This window comes from Oryzias melastigma, linkage group LG12 (genome assembly GCF_002922805.2).
Source record: "Oryzias melastigma strain HK-1 linkage group LG12, ASM292280v2, whole genome shotgun sequence".
Taxonomy (NCBI): Eukaryota; Metazoa; Chordata; class Actinopteri; order Beloniformes; family Adrianichthyidae; genus Oryzias; species Oryzias melastigma.
Window position 1 is genome coordinate 15726892 of NC_050523.1, and position 14822 is coordinate 15741713.

Sequence of the window (14822 nt, forward strand, 5' to 3'; positions counted from 1 at the left end):
TTTTTTTTCTCCCCTCGTACGCCCAGCGCTCTGCCGGAAAGCCTTCCCCCAGTAGGGTTTTTATTTTTTTAGCTTGGATTGTTTTAATTGGTTTTAATTGGTTTTAATTTCTTTTAATAAAACTATTTATTGAACTGGAACCACGTCTTGGCTGCTTGGGAAAGAATCTACGTGTCCTTTATCAGGACTTCCCTTTGGGGTCCCCGGACCCTACATTCCGGGGTGGCGTTGTTTTCGTTTGGGTTATACCCAAAATCCACTTTGCCACACATCCATTTTCTTAACCCATTATATCCCTTTTGGGGTCATGGAGATGTCAAAGCCTGTCCCGGCTACTACTAGGCAAGGTCCCCAGTCCATCGCAGGTCATTACTCTGAATAAATATTTAGGGTAGGTCAGAATTCCTTCACTACTTACTGAATAGTACACTATATAGTGCGTCCGCCATTTTGTAGTGTTGTCCAACTCTACACTTCCAAAATCAAGTGCCATAGAAATTTCCCAGAAGTCTTTGTGAAAACCCAGTGTGCATCAATGCTCACTACATTGAAAATTATAGACCACAATGCATTACGTTTGAACAATTTTTGTGTCAATTTTCACTTTGTGAAATTGGTGACGTCATCTTGCTGTTTAAAAAAGTAATGAGCATGGTGTCTGAATACAGGGCACAAGATAGTCGGGCACTATATAGTTTTTTAGTACTTTGGGATTATGGTGGGAATGCAGACAATACTCTACCTGCTTTGGGGATTCCATGACTTCCTGTGTTGCCGCAGTGGCAACGATTGCCCTGTTGCTCCCGGGACTGAGCTGCAAGGACAGGGAGAGTCCAGACACCAACTGCACCCCGAGCTCTGTCACACTCACTTTGTCATCCGTGACCCGGATGCTCCTCTCAGCCAAGACCGTAGATGTCAGAGGAGACCGCACCTGCAAATCAAACACAAAGAGAGTCGTTATGTTTAACAGCAGTTTTCTAAACATTTGGCTGGTAGTTAGTTACAAGTTCAATGATTCAAATGTAGAAGATCAAAGATAAAATGTTCCTTTTTTTTTTTTTTTTTTTGCTTGAAGTGAAACCCCTGAATTTCAAAGGTATAGAAGCTCGATTGCATTGTAGTGTTGCAAATATGGGAGAATCAAGTACAAAAATAAAGTTTAATTTTAAAGATTTTATTCCTGGTGAAGCTTGTTGGGGCAAATAGAGTGGCTCCAAAAATACCGACTAATGATAAAATATGTCAAGCTTTGGTTGGCAAAAGTAACAAAATAATATATCATCTTAAACAGCTGATGAACTTGTCCCCCACTTTTAGGTATTATTGTATTAGAGGTTTTGAACATGACATAAAAGTCAGATTTTTTGTCTAAAAAAAGAGCTAAAAACCCCAAGTGCATTAAAAATAATAATAAAAAAATGAGGATATAATACAGGATTTTTCTTGAACCCTCATAAAAACACATATGTATTTAAATCACGGGCGAATTAGGGTGCGCTTCAACCTTTTGTGCAACCTGCGGTGTAAAGCAGACTGTGAAACCGTTATAAGATTCTCTCCTATCCGCTCCAATTACAGCTCCAGTCTCTCCTGTAGCCGCCCCCACATGGCTGCATTTACCAGCCATAATGAACTGTCAGCACTGATCACTGCCTCATTTGTACAGCCCCATTTACTTGTTTTCCTGCCTTTGCTTTACCTCTTTGCACTTTCCCTTTGGCTCCCAGCGCAGTATTTTCTAATTTCCAATCGCTAAGAGTGTGTGCTTCGTAAAGGGCACCTCTTTGAACGTGTCATCAGGAAGAATTGGCACAAAAGAGAAATAGGTGTTGATTTTGAATCTCTGCAAGAGACCATTTTAAATATTTAATCCTGTGTATTAAAAAAGGGGAAAAAATGTACTAAAACTGCATACGTCAGGGTTAAATAAGGACACATATACTGTGTATTTCTCAGATTTGCAACAATATGTCAAATTACATTGAGATTTGATTAGGATCACACTACATTAAAATATATTACATTTCCCCCGTTGATCAGGACTCCTTTCTTTCACTATTCTGTGCTTCTAGGATTTCTATTTTTTACTTTCTGGGATGTTGATTCTTCTGTCTGAGACTTGATAGCAACAGTAGCAGACAGATTGCTTTTCTTCTTTTTACATTATTTGTTTCTCCCTGTTTCTCCTACAACCCCATTACAGAAACTGCAAATTCTGCTTTTGGCCCTCATCCATAAACGTGACATTCTCCTAAAAAGGCTTCCAGAGGCATCCAATTCCTTTCCTTCCCAATCTCCAAGTTTACAGATTTCCTTACGCGTTTCCCCACGAGAGCAATTACCTCCCAAGCAGCTTTCAATTCAAAGACACCAGTCCAGTCCTTTATTATTTTAGTCCAGATCGAAGATGACACTCAGTCCCTTAAAACCAGTAAAATCCAATTTTCTCCTGGTACTGGTGTGGAGATCCCAACAATGACATGAAATCATTGCTATCCGGACCGTGTGCCTCTGACTCACAGGGTGACACTTCTGCAAAGGTTAGCTGCAGAATGTGCTGCCCTATCCATAACACGTCAGAAAGTGAGCACTTAAATTGATTTATTTCCTCCTACTGCAACACCATCAAACTTGCAGCCCAGTATTTTAACGATCCTATTACCAATTCAATGGCACTATGGGATTTTTCAACATCAGTGGAGTCTTTGAAAACCCTGGCTTCGGCTTAAATGTCATATCCATGTCTTTAGCTGTGATGCTAAATCCAAACAAGACTCTGGTTGTGTGTTTAAATTTGTAGACTTGGAACTCTATTAAACTCCCACTCCGATCATCTCTTGATCTATTGTAAAAGTGTCCTTAGTGGTCTTTTAATTATGGTTTTAATTATTATGTCGTTTTTAGCCTAAATAAACCCTGTCATTTTCTAGGACATAGTTTCTGCAGAGTGGCAGTAGTTCATCAGAAATTCACTCCTGAGATACGGGTGTGACTGTTGGTGCAGAGTAACCCTCCCGCACTTCCCATCATCCATCTGTTTACATGCTTTCCTGCTAGCTTAAAGCCCCTCACAGCCTAACATTATTGATGCAACAAAATGGTGAGTAATATTGGAACCATCCAGCTGTACAGTTTTAACTGGAACGTTGTGAGTTCAAATCCAGGCGAGTCAAACAAAAGACTCTAAAAAATGGGACCCAGTGACTCCCTGCTTGACACTCAGCATTACAGAGTTGGATTGGGAGGTTAAACCACAAAATGGCTCCCAAGTGCAGCTGTGTCTACAGTTTACTTCTCCCCCAGGAATGGGTCAAATGTGGAGAACAAATTTCACACACCTAGATGCGTGACAACTAATTGGATTTTTACTTGTTGTCTACAAGTGAATGCATAAGAATGGAATGGGAGCTTGTGGCCCGCCAATTATGGCTTCAACGTCTCAACTACAATCTTTTTCAAACTGTATTTTTTTCATCTGTTCCTAATTCACAACATTTTAAATCAAGAAATACCCAGAAATGGTATTTTAAGCTTCATGATGATAATAATTACAATGGCACAAAAACATGTTAAAGGCCCAATTTTCATAGGAGTGTGTCTTTAAGTAGCATAAAACTGATATTTTGCCAAATAAACCCAACTCAAAAACTATGTAGCAGTTGGATTTATTGTAAATACTTAAATATTAGAGGATAAATTCCTGCTTTATCTCTGCTTTGCTTTATAAAACATGCATATGCATTTGGATAAATGTTACTTTAAAAGGAAAATTAGAAAAAAACTTCAGAGCAAATGGTTGTCTTTGAAATGTTGAACTACTTTCTACTGATACAACAAAACCATCTGCCTACAGCTGTGAGAGGAAAAGCTTTAAAAAAAAACCCTCAGTGTGCCCCGGCTACTCGGTCCTGCAGAGCGCACGGTGCTCTTCAATGCATAATAAGGAGCAGAAAACGATCCCAGTCCTGTGTTCCAACAATGTGTTGTGTTGTTGTGCCATCTTGTAAATGTCACACTGATGTTGATTTACGACATGAGCGCGACTAACGCGTTACCCAGAGCAAGGCCCTGATTGTATCATTAAATAAATAGGATTGGGAGTATTTGAGCATGTGTGTGCATGCACACGTGGCTGGAAGGAGCAGACTAAAAGGCAGAGAGAAAGAGAGGCCGCGCAGGTGTAGGCTTTTATTGGATGTGCCATTAAAGCATGTCTTTCTGTCAGCCTCATGATGGGTTTAAGTGTTTATGCCCAAGTGAAATCGATTTGGCTGTTCTTGAATTTCTTCCCTTCCCACTGCCAAATCTGGTCCGTCTTACTCCACATTTTGCAAACTCTCTTCCCTGATCAGTTATCCCTCACCATGCATCTTTTTTTTTGGCAACTTAAACCCAAAATCAAGAATTCGTGCTTGGCAGGTTATTTCTTTATTGTACCAATGCTTCTTAGTGATAAATTTGAGTTGAATCATCTTTTCAATGGTGCCATATTTGTAAAGAACACGCGTTCATGAGGATGAACAGAATTACCATGTTAGTGGGTTGTATTAATAAAAAAGAATTGGCCATAACAAACCAAAAGCTTAAAATAGATTTTATGAAAAATTGCTGCTCTGTAAGCTTATGAAAGAGAGGATTTGGCAAAGTTTTTACACAAATACTCAGCATTGCTGCATGAATGCATGTTTCTTACAGATGTGGCACCATTTAAATATGTAATAGTAAATACAGGCTTTCTAAAACCACAAGATTTATAACCAAATATTATTATCATGGCAGAGTAATGATCTACCAAACACACAATCACTTATTTTTGAAGTGAATATATATTTTGGGGGCTAGACTTCTGCTAAAGTTGTAAATTGCACTTCACGAGAAGCAAACTGTTCTGGTGTGTTAGGATGTATATAGACCGGAAAAGTCTGTTGGTCCAAACTGAGTTTACCTATTTTATACGCAGTGCATGGGTTTTCGTGGTAACATAACACCCCCCGATGTAGAGCTGCAGGAGCAGAAATGAACAGACTTAAATGAAGGGCCTTGGTCCTCTTGTGCTGGAAACCTTAAACCAAAACCTCTGAACCCGCAGAGCGACAGGCCGTCAGCTGCAACCCAAAGTTTGTGAGTCGTATATGGCTCAAAGCAGAAATCAGTGCTCAGAGCCACCCCTGCCACACATCCGCTCATTTTATCAAGAAAACTCACTACAAAGAGCTACAGGATAATATTATGGGATGTAATGAATTGAATTCACCATCTCAAAAGGCGCTTCAACACTTAATTTATGGCATAAAATTTCATTAAAGCTTTGGCTGTGAGCCGCGACTCAAATCTCGTAGGTTGCAACTCAAGTCTCGTGAGTCACAAACTACAAGACTTGAGTTATGACCAATGAGACCAGAGTACTGTCCCCCGAGACTTGAGTTGCCATCCACAAAACTTGAGTTGCAACAAACAAAACTTGAGTTGCTATTCGCGAGACTTGAATCACAACCCACGAGACTTGAGTCGCGACTTGCAAGACTTGAGTCGCCATCCGCGAGATTTGAGTCGTGACCCACGAAACTTGAGTTGCAATCCACGAGACTTGAATCGCGATCCATGAGAATATAATCGCGATCCACGAGAATATAATCGCGATCCATGAGACTTGATTTGCCAACCACGAGACATGAGTTGCAGCTCACAAAACCTGAGTCGCGACCCACAACACTTGAGTTGTGACCCATGACACTTGAGTCGCTGCCCATGAGACATGAGTTGTCAACCACAAGACTTGAGTTGTGACCCACAAGTCTTGAGTCGCGATCCACGAAACTTGAGTTGTGACCCACGAGACTTGAGTCGCAGCTCACGAGCCTTGAGTCACCACCCACAAGTCTTGAGTCACAACCCACAAAACTTGAGTTGTGACCCACAGACTGAAATGTGTTCCAAATTGTTGGGGAAAAGAACTCTACTTCTGTTTATGCAAAACAAATGTGTCCAGTCTGAATACACCATTACATTTACAGTTGGATTTGTCTCAGCTTAAAGCAAAGCCTCTCATGAAAGTTTAGAACCTGTAGTTTGGTGGCTCCGGCACGGCGTCCAATCAGCACTTGACCATTCAGCAGTTCAACGATACTTGGTTCCTCCACCCTCAAGAATTCCTTGACAAGTTGCGTCATGTCCACATGCCAGTCGGTACCAAGGAGGAAGTTCTGCTGATCTGTCCCATCGTCCTCGGAGACTCCTTTCATTTCCCCCAAATCGGCCACAAACTGCGTGAGGACACGCAGAGTGGTGCTCTGGTACTGAGGTCCACAGGAGCTGTCCGTCCGGTCGTCTGCCGCATCTGCGTCTTTGCTGTCGGTGACTCTCTCATACCTGAAGGCAAAAGGGGAATGCTGTTGAGCTATGGATGGAGAGCAGAGATCAAACGATGCAGAGCAGAGAGACTATAAAGCCACCACACTAGGCTGTTTGCAGGTAACAACCTCGGCATCTGCAAAGACACAATTCTCTTTCAGTTGCTTTGCCTCACAATAACTGGTTTGGGTTTTTTTCCAAGATAAAAGTCGATGAAGCTTCTGATGCATTTAAGGCTGTCAGATTATGTGTCGTGCGGCACGTTTGCCTGACATTCCAAAAGTCACAGTGTTCCGGCTTTTTAAAGATCCATTAAAAACAGCTCGCAGAGACACACTGCAGACTGACTTGCTTTCACGTTTTTTCTGTAAAAGGGCAACCTATATTTTTTTTCTTTATGCTTGACATTTTTTTAGCTCCTGGCAAATACTTCGTAGATAAAAACAACTGAGAAATTACAAACTGAATGTTTGTAGTTGTAGAATTTAGTCAAATGTTGGTTCTATAGCTTTATTTTCAACCAAGTTACATTTAGATGCTATTGACCCGAGTGAGTGAGTGAGTTCGTTCCTTAGTTAGTTAGTTGACAGGGACAATGTCCAAAAAACAATAAAGATGCTTCACACCCTATTATAGCCAAAGCTAGTTTTCAACAAGTGAACATCAATACAATACAAACTTCAATATAAATGTAAATAGTCATTCAAATACCCACTCGCACATTAAACTTTTCCACAAACTATTGATAACATAACAAAATTTTTCAATAAAATCTAACTAAAACCATATCACTGGTTACAGACTAAAGGTAATTATTCATTCAAGTATACACTCTCACATTAAACATTACAAGTGACGACTAGTTACGCAATAAAAAATAAATAAAATTATACAATACAATTTTGCTCAGACCATATTGTGTTATTTACAATCCCTAATGCTGACACTGCTCTTGAGTAACGCATGAGAAGGAGAGAAAGTTCTTTAAATAAAGCTGAATACCCTTTAATGCACATGTTTTACATCTAATCATTTCTCTGCAGATGCTCACCTTTTAGTTTTTATACTTTACTTTTCCTCCAATCTTCTACACCTTTTATTCACATTCCTTCAAGCACCACTTGCCTCTCTTCTGGTCAGGTGGCCGAGGGGGAGTGACACTGACAGTTTCCATTAGGTTTAATGAGGCATGGCTAGTCAGGCAGAAAAATGGGCTGACAGGTTAACATGTTGTGGCCCAGTGGCTTGGCTTGCTTCCTAACCTGGCTTCAATGCACCGTCCCCTCCTCTTCCTCCAAATAAGTGAGGGGACAGCAATCTACATCAAGGTGACATTTGTTGCTGGCAGCAGAAACACAAGGTCAGGGCATGTTTGCCGGCGTGACTGACAGGTCATCCAGGGTGCGGGACTTTAATAAGGAGGCTTGCACACTGAATGACTGTTCACTTAGCTGGAGCATGGAGCACTCTGAGGAGGAAATGTCAAGAAACAATCTGTTTTGCTGTCTTTCGTGTAAAATGTGCACAAACTACGAATATATATTCAGTCTAGTGGATATGAACGACCCTTTAATGCATGATTAATCTGCACTTACATCACTAACAAGTGGTGCTTGTGGAAGAGTGACACTCTAAGACAAAAGTGAACAATTATAAAAGAGACACTGTTAAATATAAGCATGAAAATATGAAACTAAGTTATAGAAAAAGATTTATGTATAAAAATATATTTAAATGTGATTTTTGCCTGGTCCTGCAGTTGACTGATTTTACTGCCCCAACAGAGCATTTGTGTAATTCTGAATCCCTTTTTCATTTGAATCAAATGCATGCTCCAAAGCAGAGAGAAGATGAAGGGAGCTAACAGAACTATGTGTCACTAAGGCTGAATACTCTTTATGTGATGCTGAGAACTTCACTTTAAGCTGGTTTCTGAAAGTACGGTGGCCCTGAAGAGCAAATCAAACCAACAAATCCCTAAACATATGAAAGATCACGACAAAAACATTACATTTTGGAAATCAAATTAGATTCCAGAATCCAAAATACAATTCTAAAAGAAATTAAACAAATTAAAAATAAAACAGTTTTAAAATCCAAAAGTAATTTGCATAAATGAAGATGAAATGTTAATAAAATTAAACACAAAAAGAAACCAGAAAAAGGGAGTTACTATGAGGCTTCACTGATTGAATGATGACCCTTGAGTTTTTTTTTAAATGCATCTGCAATGTTTGAATACTAATAAAAGTTTTATAATTAGCATACCCAGTATGGCCTTGTGTCAAATAAGTTTTGGTCATAATGATGGACAAACATCATCATCCAATCAGACCAGCAATGTTAAGGCGTTGTCACAACTATCCTCATGGGTGAATACGGGCTGCGTCATAAAAAAGCTCAAACCTGGCCCTTACGATATTTCAACGTCGTAGACCGCTCAGAGCTAAAACGCTCATGCACATTTTTTGTAGTGAGCACGTAAGGGTAGGTAAAGATGAAGTAGGTGAGACACAGACACGTTCTAAGGAATTTTTATTTTTTAACACTCCACAAACACAAGGGGGAGTTATTTCTGCAGAAGGGACCAGTTATTTCTGTTCAAGTAAAATGTGCATGCTCCATCCGTGCAGCCAGACTCTTAAAAATGAGAAAATTAGACAGAGTGTAGTATGTGTGGGCATCCTACAGGCACGTATATATCACCTACAAAACCCGTGCTTGCAGCATTAAGGTGCCGGTGGACACATCTCACTAATGACTAGAGTGCAGCGTAAGGGCACGGTACAACAGCATCACCCGAATGTCATAAGGGTGAGCAACTTACATTAGTCTCACTAATACTTCATGATATACTTTTACCACATGCGTGACCCAAAAACCTACAACACCCTTGCAGGTCATCCCATGTACACGTAACTATCCACAAAAATACTGACCCAAAAACTGAATTGCAATGAAGAACTTTTAACGTCATAGGTTTAGGCTTGCTTAGATAGCGTAATGTTATGGGCCCTAAAAGCAACTGTGCATCATTTAAACCCCACAAGTATTCTTGCTGACCATACAATTTTCTATCTTCTGTAAGCTTACAACAACGCGAACTATCAAAAACCTTAAACAATATCTAACTGATTTCTTGGCTACTTCAATGAGGTCAGTGTGCTTAGCGTCACATTTTCATCAAATATAACACTTCTGGGATGATCTACAGTATAGGTGCAGCTGACTGCTTCATGTAAATATAAACATGAAATGCTTCTCCTATCTACACCAAGAATATTAAAGTGTTTCTCTTTGTGTATAAAAAAATGAAAATAAAAATCCATGCTCCTGCACGGTATTTACATTGGCGTCATTCCAGCAAGAATTATCCACCATCTGTTTCTGCTCACTTCTGAAGTGTTGACCTTTTATACCAAAGATCTGTCGGCCAATGAGCCAAAAACACCACAATATCAAAACAATAATAAAATAATAACAATAAAAAAATTACAACATCAAACCATTTTGTTTGTAACAAAGGCCCAAAGTGGAGGCGTAATAACAAAGCATCAAAGATCTCCCTGTCAAATGTGTCACTACATATTTATTTCTTCAAAGTTCTTCAAAATGTCATAGGCAGCCATTCATGTAACTGCTTCACAAACTAATGCGTCTTGATTTCATTTACATGTTTATCAGCAACACCAAAGATGATCTGAGTGTTCTCTGCCACTTCCTGTAATTGGCGTATAAATTACAATACAAATTGTGTGTTAATGGAATATTCGGGCTCGGTTGAAAGAGATGCTTCAAATCATGACACTGACTCTTTGTAGGGCAGTAAATCATGATTAGAATGTCTATTTTTAGATGCAAATTAGTCTGTGAGCTTCACTGATCATCTGTTGTCATTTGCACATTCTATTTTAAACAGACTTTATTCACATTAGAAGAAAAATAAACTGTTTTTTAAAATTATTATTAGAACTGCCGGGTGCTGCTCTTACTGTGATCATTAAGAGGAGGAAATAAAACAGTAATTCTCCTCCAGCTATAGTTTACGCTGGAACACCTGAGCGTTGACGTGTCATTGAGAAAGATGCTAATCCTCACATCGCTAAAGAATTCAGCTTTGAACTATGGAAGAAAAAGTTATCTAGAACTAAACTTTTTATGAATGGATAATAAAATCATTGTAGACCACTCAGAACATGTAAACCACTACAGTACTCAAAGGCACATCGTCAATGAATGGTCTATTTTCAAACTTTTGCCCGAACTTTATGGCTCACCGAATTATGAGGCGCATTAAGTGAGACACAAGAGTTAGACTTAAGTCTGTCAGTCAATTAGGCCCAAAGTAAATTCTTCCTTCTCCCTATCCCACCTTTTGAAGTGCAAGTGGTGTCAGAAATATTTTCTTTAAGATCCCACTCTCCAAGCGGAGGGACACAAAGCCCTCCGTCACGAGGGGCTTCTGTGTCGCGATGTGCTGCAGAGGAAAAGTGTTTCTCTTCACGTGGGTGCGCTCTGAAGTACAGAAGTTTACATTTAAAGGGGCCATTTGTGTTGTGGACCAGTGTAGCAATGCCCAGGGCTGCTAAGAGCAGGTATGTGCATCTATCGTTGAAAAAAATTGGATACTCTTTATTTTTGTGGGAGAAATGAAGAAAGAAAGGCTCTAGGATGATGTCATGAAATCGGCGGCAGCCACACGCTGCGGCAGCAGGCGGAGCTTCGGGAATTGAGTCGTTTTACTTTCGGGTAGGAAAAAACTTGTATAAAATAACTAATATTTCATAAATAATTTGTTTTTCAGTGTTCCAATGGTATTATATAATCATATATATATATGGATATAGTTTACTCTGAAAGACTGAAGAAAGTCATGGTATGGCCCCTTTAAATAATGACTTTTTGTTGCAGCACGACCTTTTATTTAAAGTCATAAAACTGCTGTTGTTGAGTATATTTGAGTGCTAGAAGCTTTGTGCCAAAGCTAACTGACAGGCGACTATTGGTGATATCATCAGACGAAATATGAGACACGATTTTTCCATAACTCTCCTTTTGGAAGGCTAAATGTAGGGGAAAGGAGACAGTGTAGAGAGATGGGAAGAATTCGGATTGGGCCTTAGACTCTATCAACTGCGTTCACAGTAACTATAGAACTTATTTGTAGCTACAACTTTAGCTACACGTTTGCTTTACTTGTAGCGTTAGCCATGCTAGTGTATTAACCCTTGAATTATATTGCTAGAAATGCTATGCTAGCCTGTTACCATTGTCAAAAGTACGTAAAGAGCAACGCCATATTGGAAAGGTCTTAAACAATCAAATACAGCTTAGCAGATACAGTAAAAGGACCATAAAATACTTAATTTTAGTCCAGTATTAAAAGGGAACAAAAATTAGACCAAGACCATGGTATTATTTTTTTGCATTTCAAACTTTTCTTTAAATCTCCACAGAGAGTAAGATTTACACAAACTGGACCTATCCAAAATGCCATCCAACTTTGTGTACGCAACAAGCTAGCATAGCAGCTTTAGCCTATATAGTTCACTGGTATTAACAATACCTGTAACTCCGAACCTTGTTTTAATCAGACTGATACCGATAAAACAAATGTTACAGTGAAAAGGCTTAATCCAAACCTTGTTAATAACATAAAAACAAAAACAAAAAACTACAGTTCTATATTGCTACATGTTAGCTGCATTATTCACAAGAACACCTAACCAAACATTTAAACTGCACACAGAAAATAGGGTATTATTTATTAGTTAAACACTGAATATTTTTGTGTTACACTGTTGTTAAATTTTACACATTGATAATGTGGATAAACCAGTATTATTCTCCTTTTCTCATGCAGGGATTGTTAGAAGCCTTTATTAATAGATAAAACTTTTCTTTTTAATTTTTTTTATTATGTAATTTTTGTTGCGTTTTAAATTACAGAGGTAAAAAATAAATTTAATTAAATTGTAGAGAGATTCATTCATGTAGTATTTTACAGTCTTTTTTTGTAACAACATCTTGTTATTACACAAAAAAGTTCTTTGGGCTTAGAATGCTGCTGTATTAAATTAAGTATTTTTTTTTGTTAAATTTCTTAGCAATTTTTCTTTTTCACACTATTTTGCCATCCTTGCAGTGGTTATGAATCTCACAAATCACCATAATATCATTAACAAAAGCCATCCCTCTGATACATTTTATCCTCCACTTGATAACAGTTTCATATTTTTTGCCTCCACCCACACTCCCATCATTCAGTGTGTGGGTGGAGGTCTATAGTACCGTAGGTATAATGCCTTTCACCTCTAGAGGCACAAGCAGACCCCTGCGACCCAGAATATAAAGAAGCTGGTATAAATAAGTCCAATAATAGTCTATCTTGTTAATGGAATTGTAGATGAGAATATAAAACATATATAAAAATAAAATAATTTCATTTCCAGTTACGTTTTTTTTTTTATTTTTTTTTTTTTATTTTGGGTTAATTAGATGCAAGTGTACAACAAAATACTGATCGTTGGTTGGTTTCAGAGTTTACCGTATTTCTGCACTATATGACGCACCGTCAATGAATGCTTTATTTTCAAATTTCTGTGAGATAAACTATAAAACACATTAAAGACTACAAAAAAAAATCAGAGATAAGTCAGTCAGACTTTATTAAATGCGTTCACAGTAATTCTAGAACTTCTTACAGTATGCTGCATGTTAGCCACATTAGCCTATTCATAATACCTTAAATTTCCAACCTTATTTGCAACACTTAAAGAAAACTACTAGTTGACACCACTAAAATAAACATCATATTAACTCCCAAAACTTAAAAAAAAACAAACAAAAAAAAAACAGTCTGACAGCGCTACATGTTAGCAGTGTTAGCGCATTCACAATAACACCCTACGTTGTAATCAACACGTGAAAAAAACAGACATACCACTGAAACAAGCATTACTGTGACTACGCTAACTCCTAACTTTCCTAGCAACAAAAAAAACAAAATCAGTCTAACACCACTACATGTTAGCCACATTAGCGCACAATTATACCCAACCCTGTCTATAAATCGTGAAAAAACTGACATTTTGACAGAGCGTCGCGTACGTCTTAAAATCACTTAAACTAGAAATAAACTATATAAAGTGCTCCAGATTATAATTGGCACTGTTGTTTTATGAAAAACATCAAGACTTTTACATATGCCTTATAGTGTGGAAAATATGTTAGTTTTATCAAAAGCTGTGTTTTACAAAAGTCTCAAAGATCATAACCATTTATTGACTCATAAAGAATTAAAGACACTTCAAAATAAAATTTTTCAAATTTTTGTTAGTTTCAAATTATTTTGATATTTAACTTGAGCTGAAATAAAGTAGCTACAAGGTTTTGCATTAAAATATGTGAAACTAGCTGGTTTCATTTCAGCATACTGCTTGGAAAAAAAAAAAAAACAGGTTAAATCCGTACTCATGTTTTCTTTTCTTTTTGTTATTCTGAGATGATAAATTAATAATTTAATTACTGTTAATGAATAATTAAGAAAGTCTTTACATTTTTTAAAACAAGGGACCCCTTCATTTGGTGTTTCACTTGACTTTGAGAGATGACAAACAAAATCTCGTGCTATAAAGGATGTCAGAAAAATTTATATATAAGGCGTACTGTAGAAAAATTTATTTCTATTTTTATGTTTTTAGCTTTAGAACAAATTGTGCAGCAATGTTGTGCATAAGTAAAAGGCTTAAGGTGTTCTGACAATGTTAAACAATCCTGATGAGTAAAAAGACAAAACAGCTTTATAATTCTTTTACTTATCTGCTTCACCAAAGAGAAAAAGGAGTTTTATATATTTGTGCCTCTGTGCAACCAACAGTGTCTTACCTCGTGCTTCCTGCACTTGCTGGAACTCTCCAGCCTTTGATCTGACTGAGCTCAGGGTCGGCCACATCTATGAGCAGCGGTAAGCGGGGCATCCACACACTCATCTCCAACTGCGCACTCAGAAAACTGTAGGTGAAGTTGAGCATCACCCTGCTCCTTCCTCTGGTCTCCTTTCCGTTGACGTACACATAGTCACAGCGCTCCGACACCTAAAGTCAAAGATGTGGAAAAATAAAGAATAGATTAGTAGTATGCAGTGGCGACCCGTGTATTTCAGAGCTGAGCCTTCAGTTTTCCTCCTACAAAACCATTCCTGTTAATATGAACTATTTTATGTTTCTGACACCATCCTGTTATATGTGAATATTATTTTTTGGAGCAATTCCATCATAAATGGATCATTAAAACAGACGGAATTCACTACTATTGCAAATTAGTGTTCCTTCGCATATTCGTGTTTTTTTATTCGCGGTTTCATGTATTCACTGATTTGTTTATTTTTTTCCAGTCACGTGACTCTTCTGTTTTCTCACAAAAACTCACACAACTCAAGTTGCTTGTATGACATTTTTGCGTCTGAT

General features: G+C 38.1%; 1 protein-coding gene across 1 annotated transcript in view; it reads right to left on the reverse strand.

The window, feature by feature from the left end:
• si:dkey-112m2.1 (transmembrane protein 132C) overlaps positions 1-14822 on the reverse strand; it is a 213916-nt gene that overhangs the window by 3583 nt on the left and 195511 nt on the right. Inside the window, exons 7-9 of the mRNA XM_024257731.2 lie at positions 14242-14450; positions 6066-6372; positions 743-934 (exon numbers count right to left, since the gene is read on the reverse strand). Of these exons, the coding sequence (XP_024113499.1) occupies positions 743-934; positions 6066-6372; positions 14242-14450 (708 nt within the window). The remainder of the gene's footprint in view (positions 1-742; positions 935-6065; positions 6373-14241; positions 14451-14822) is intronic.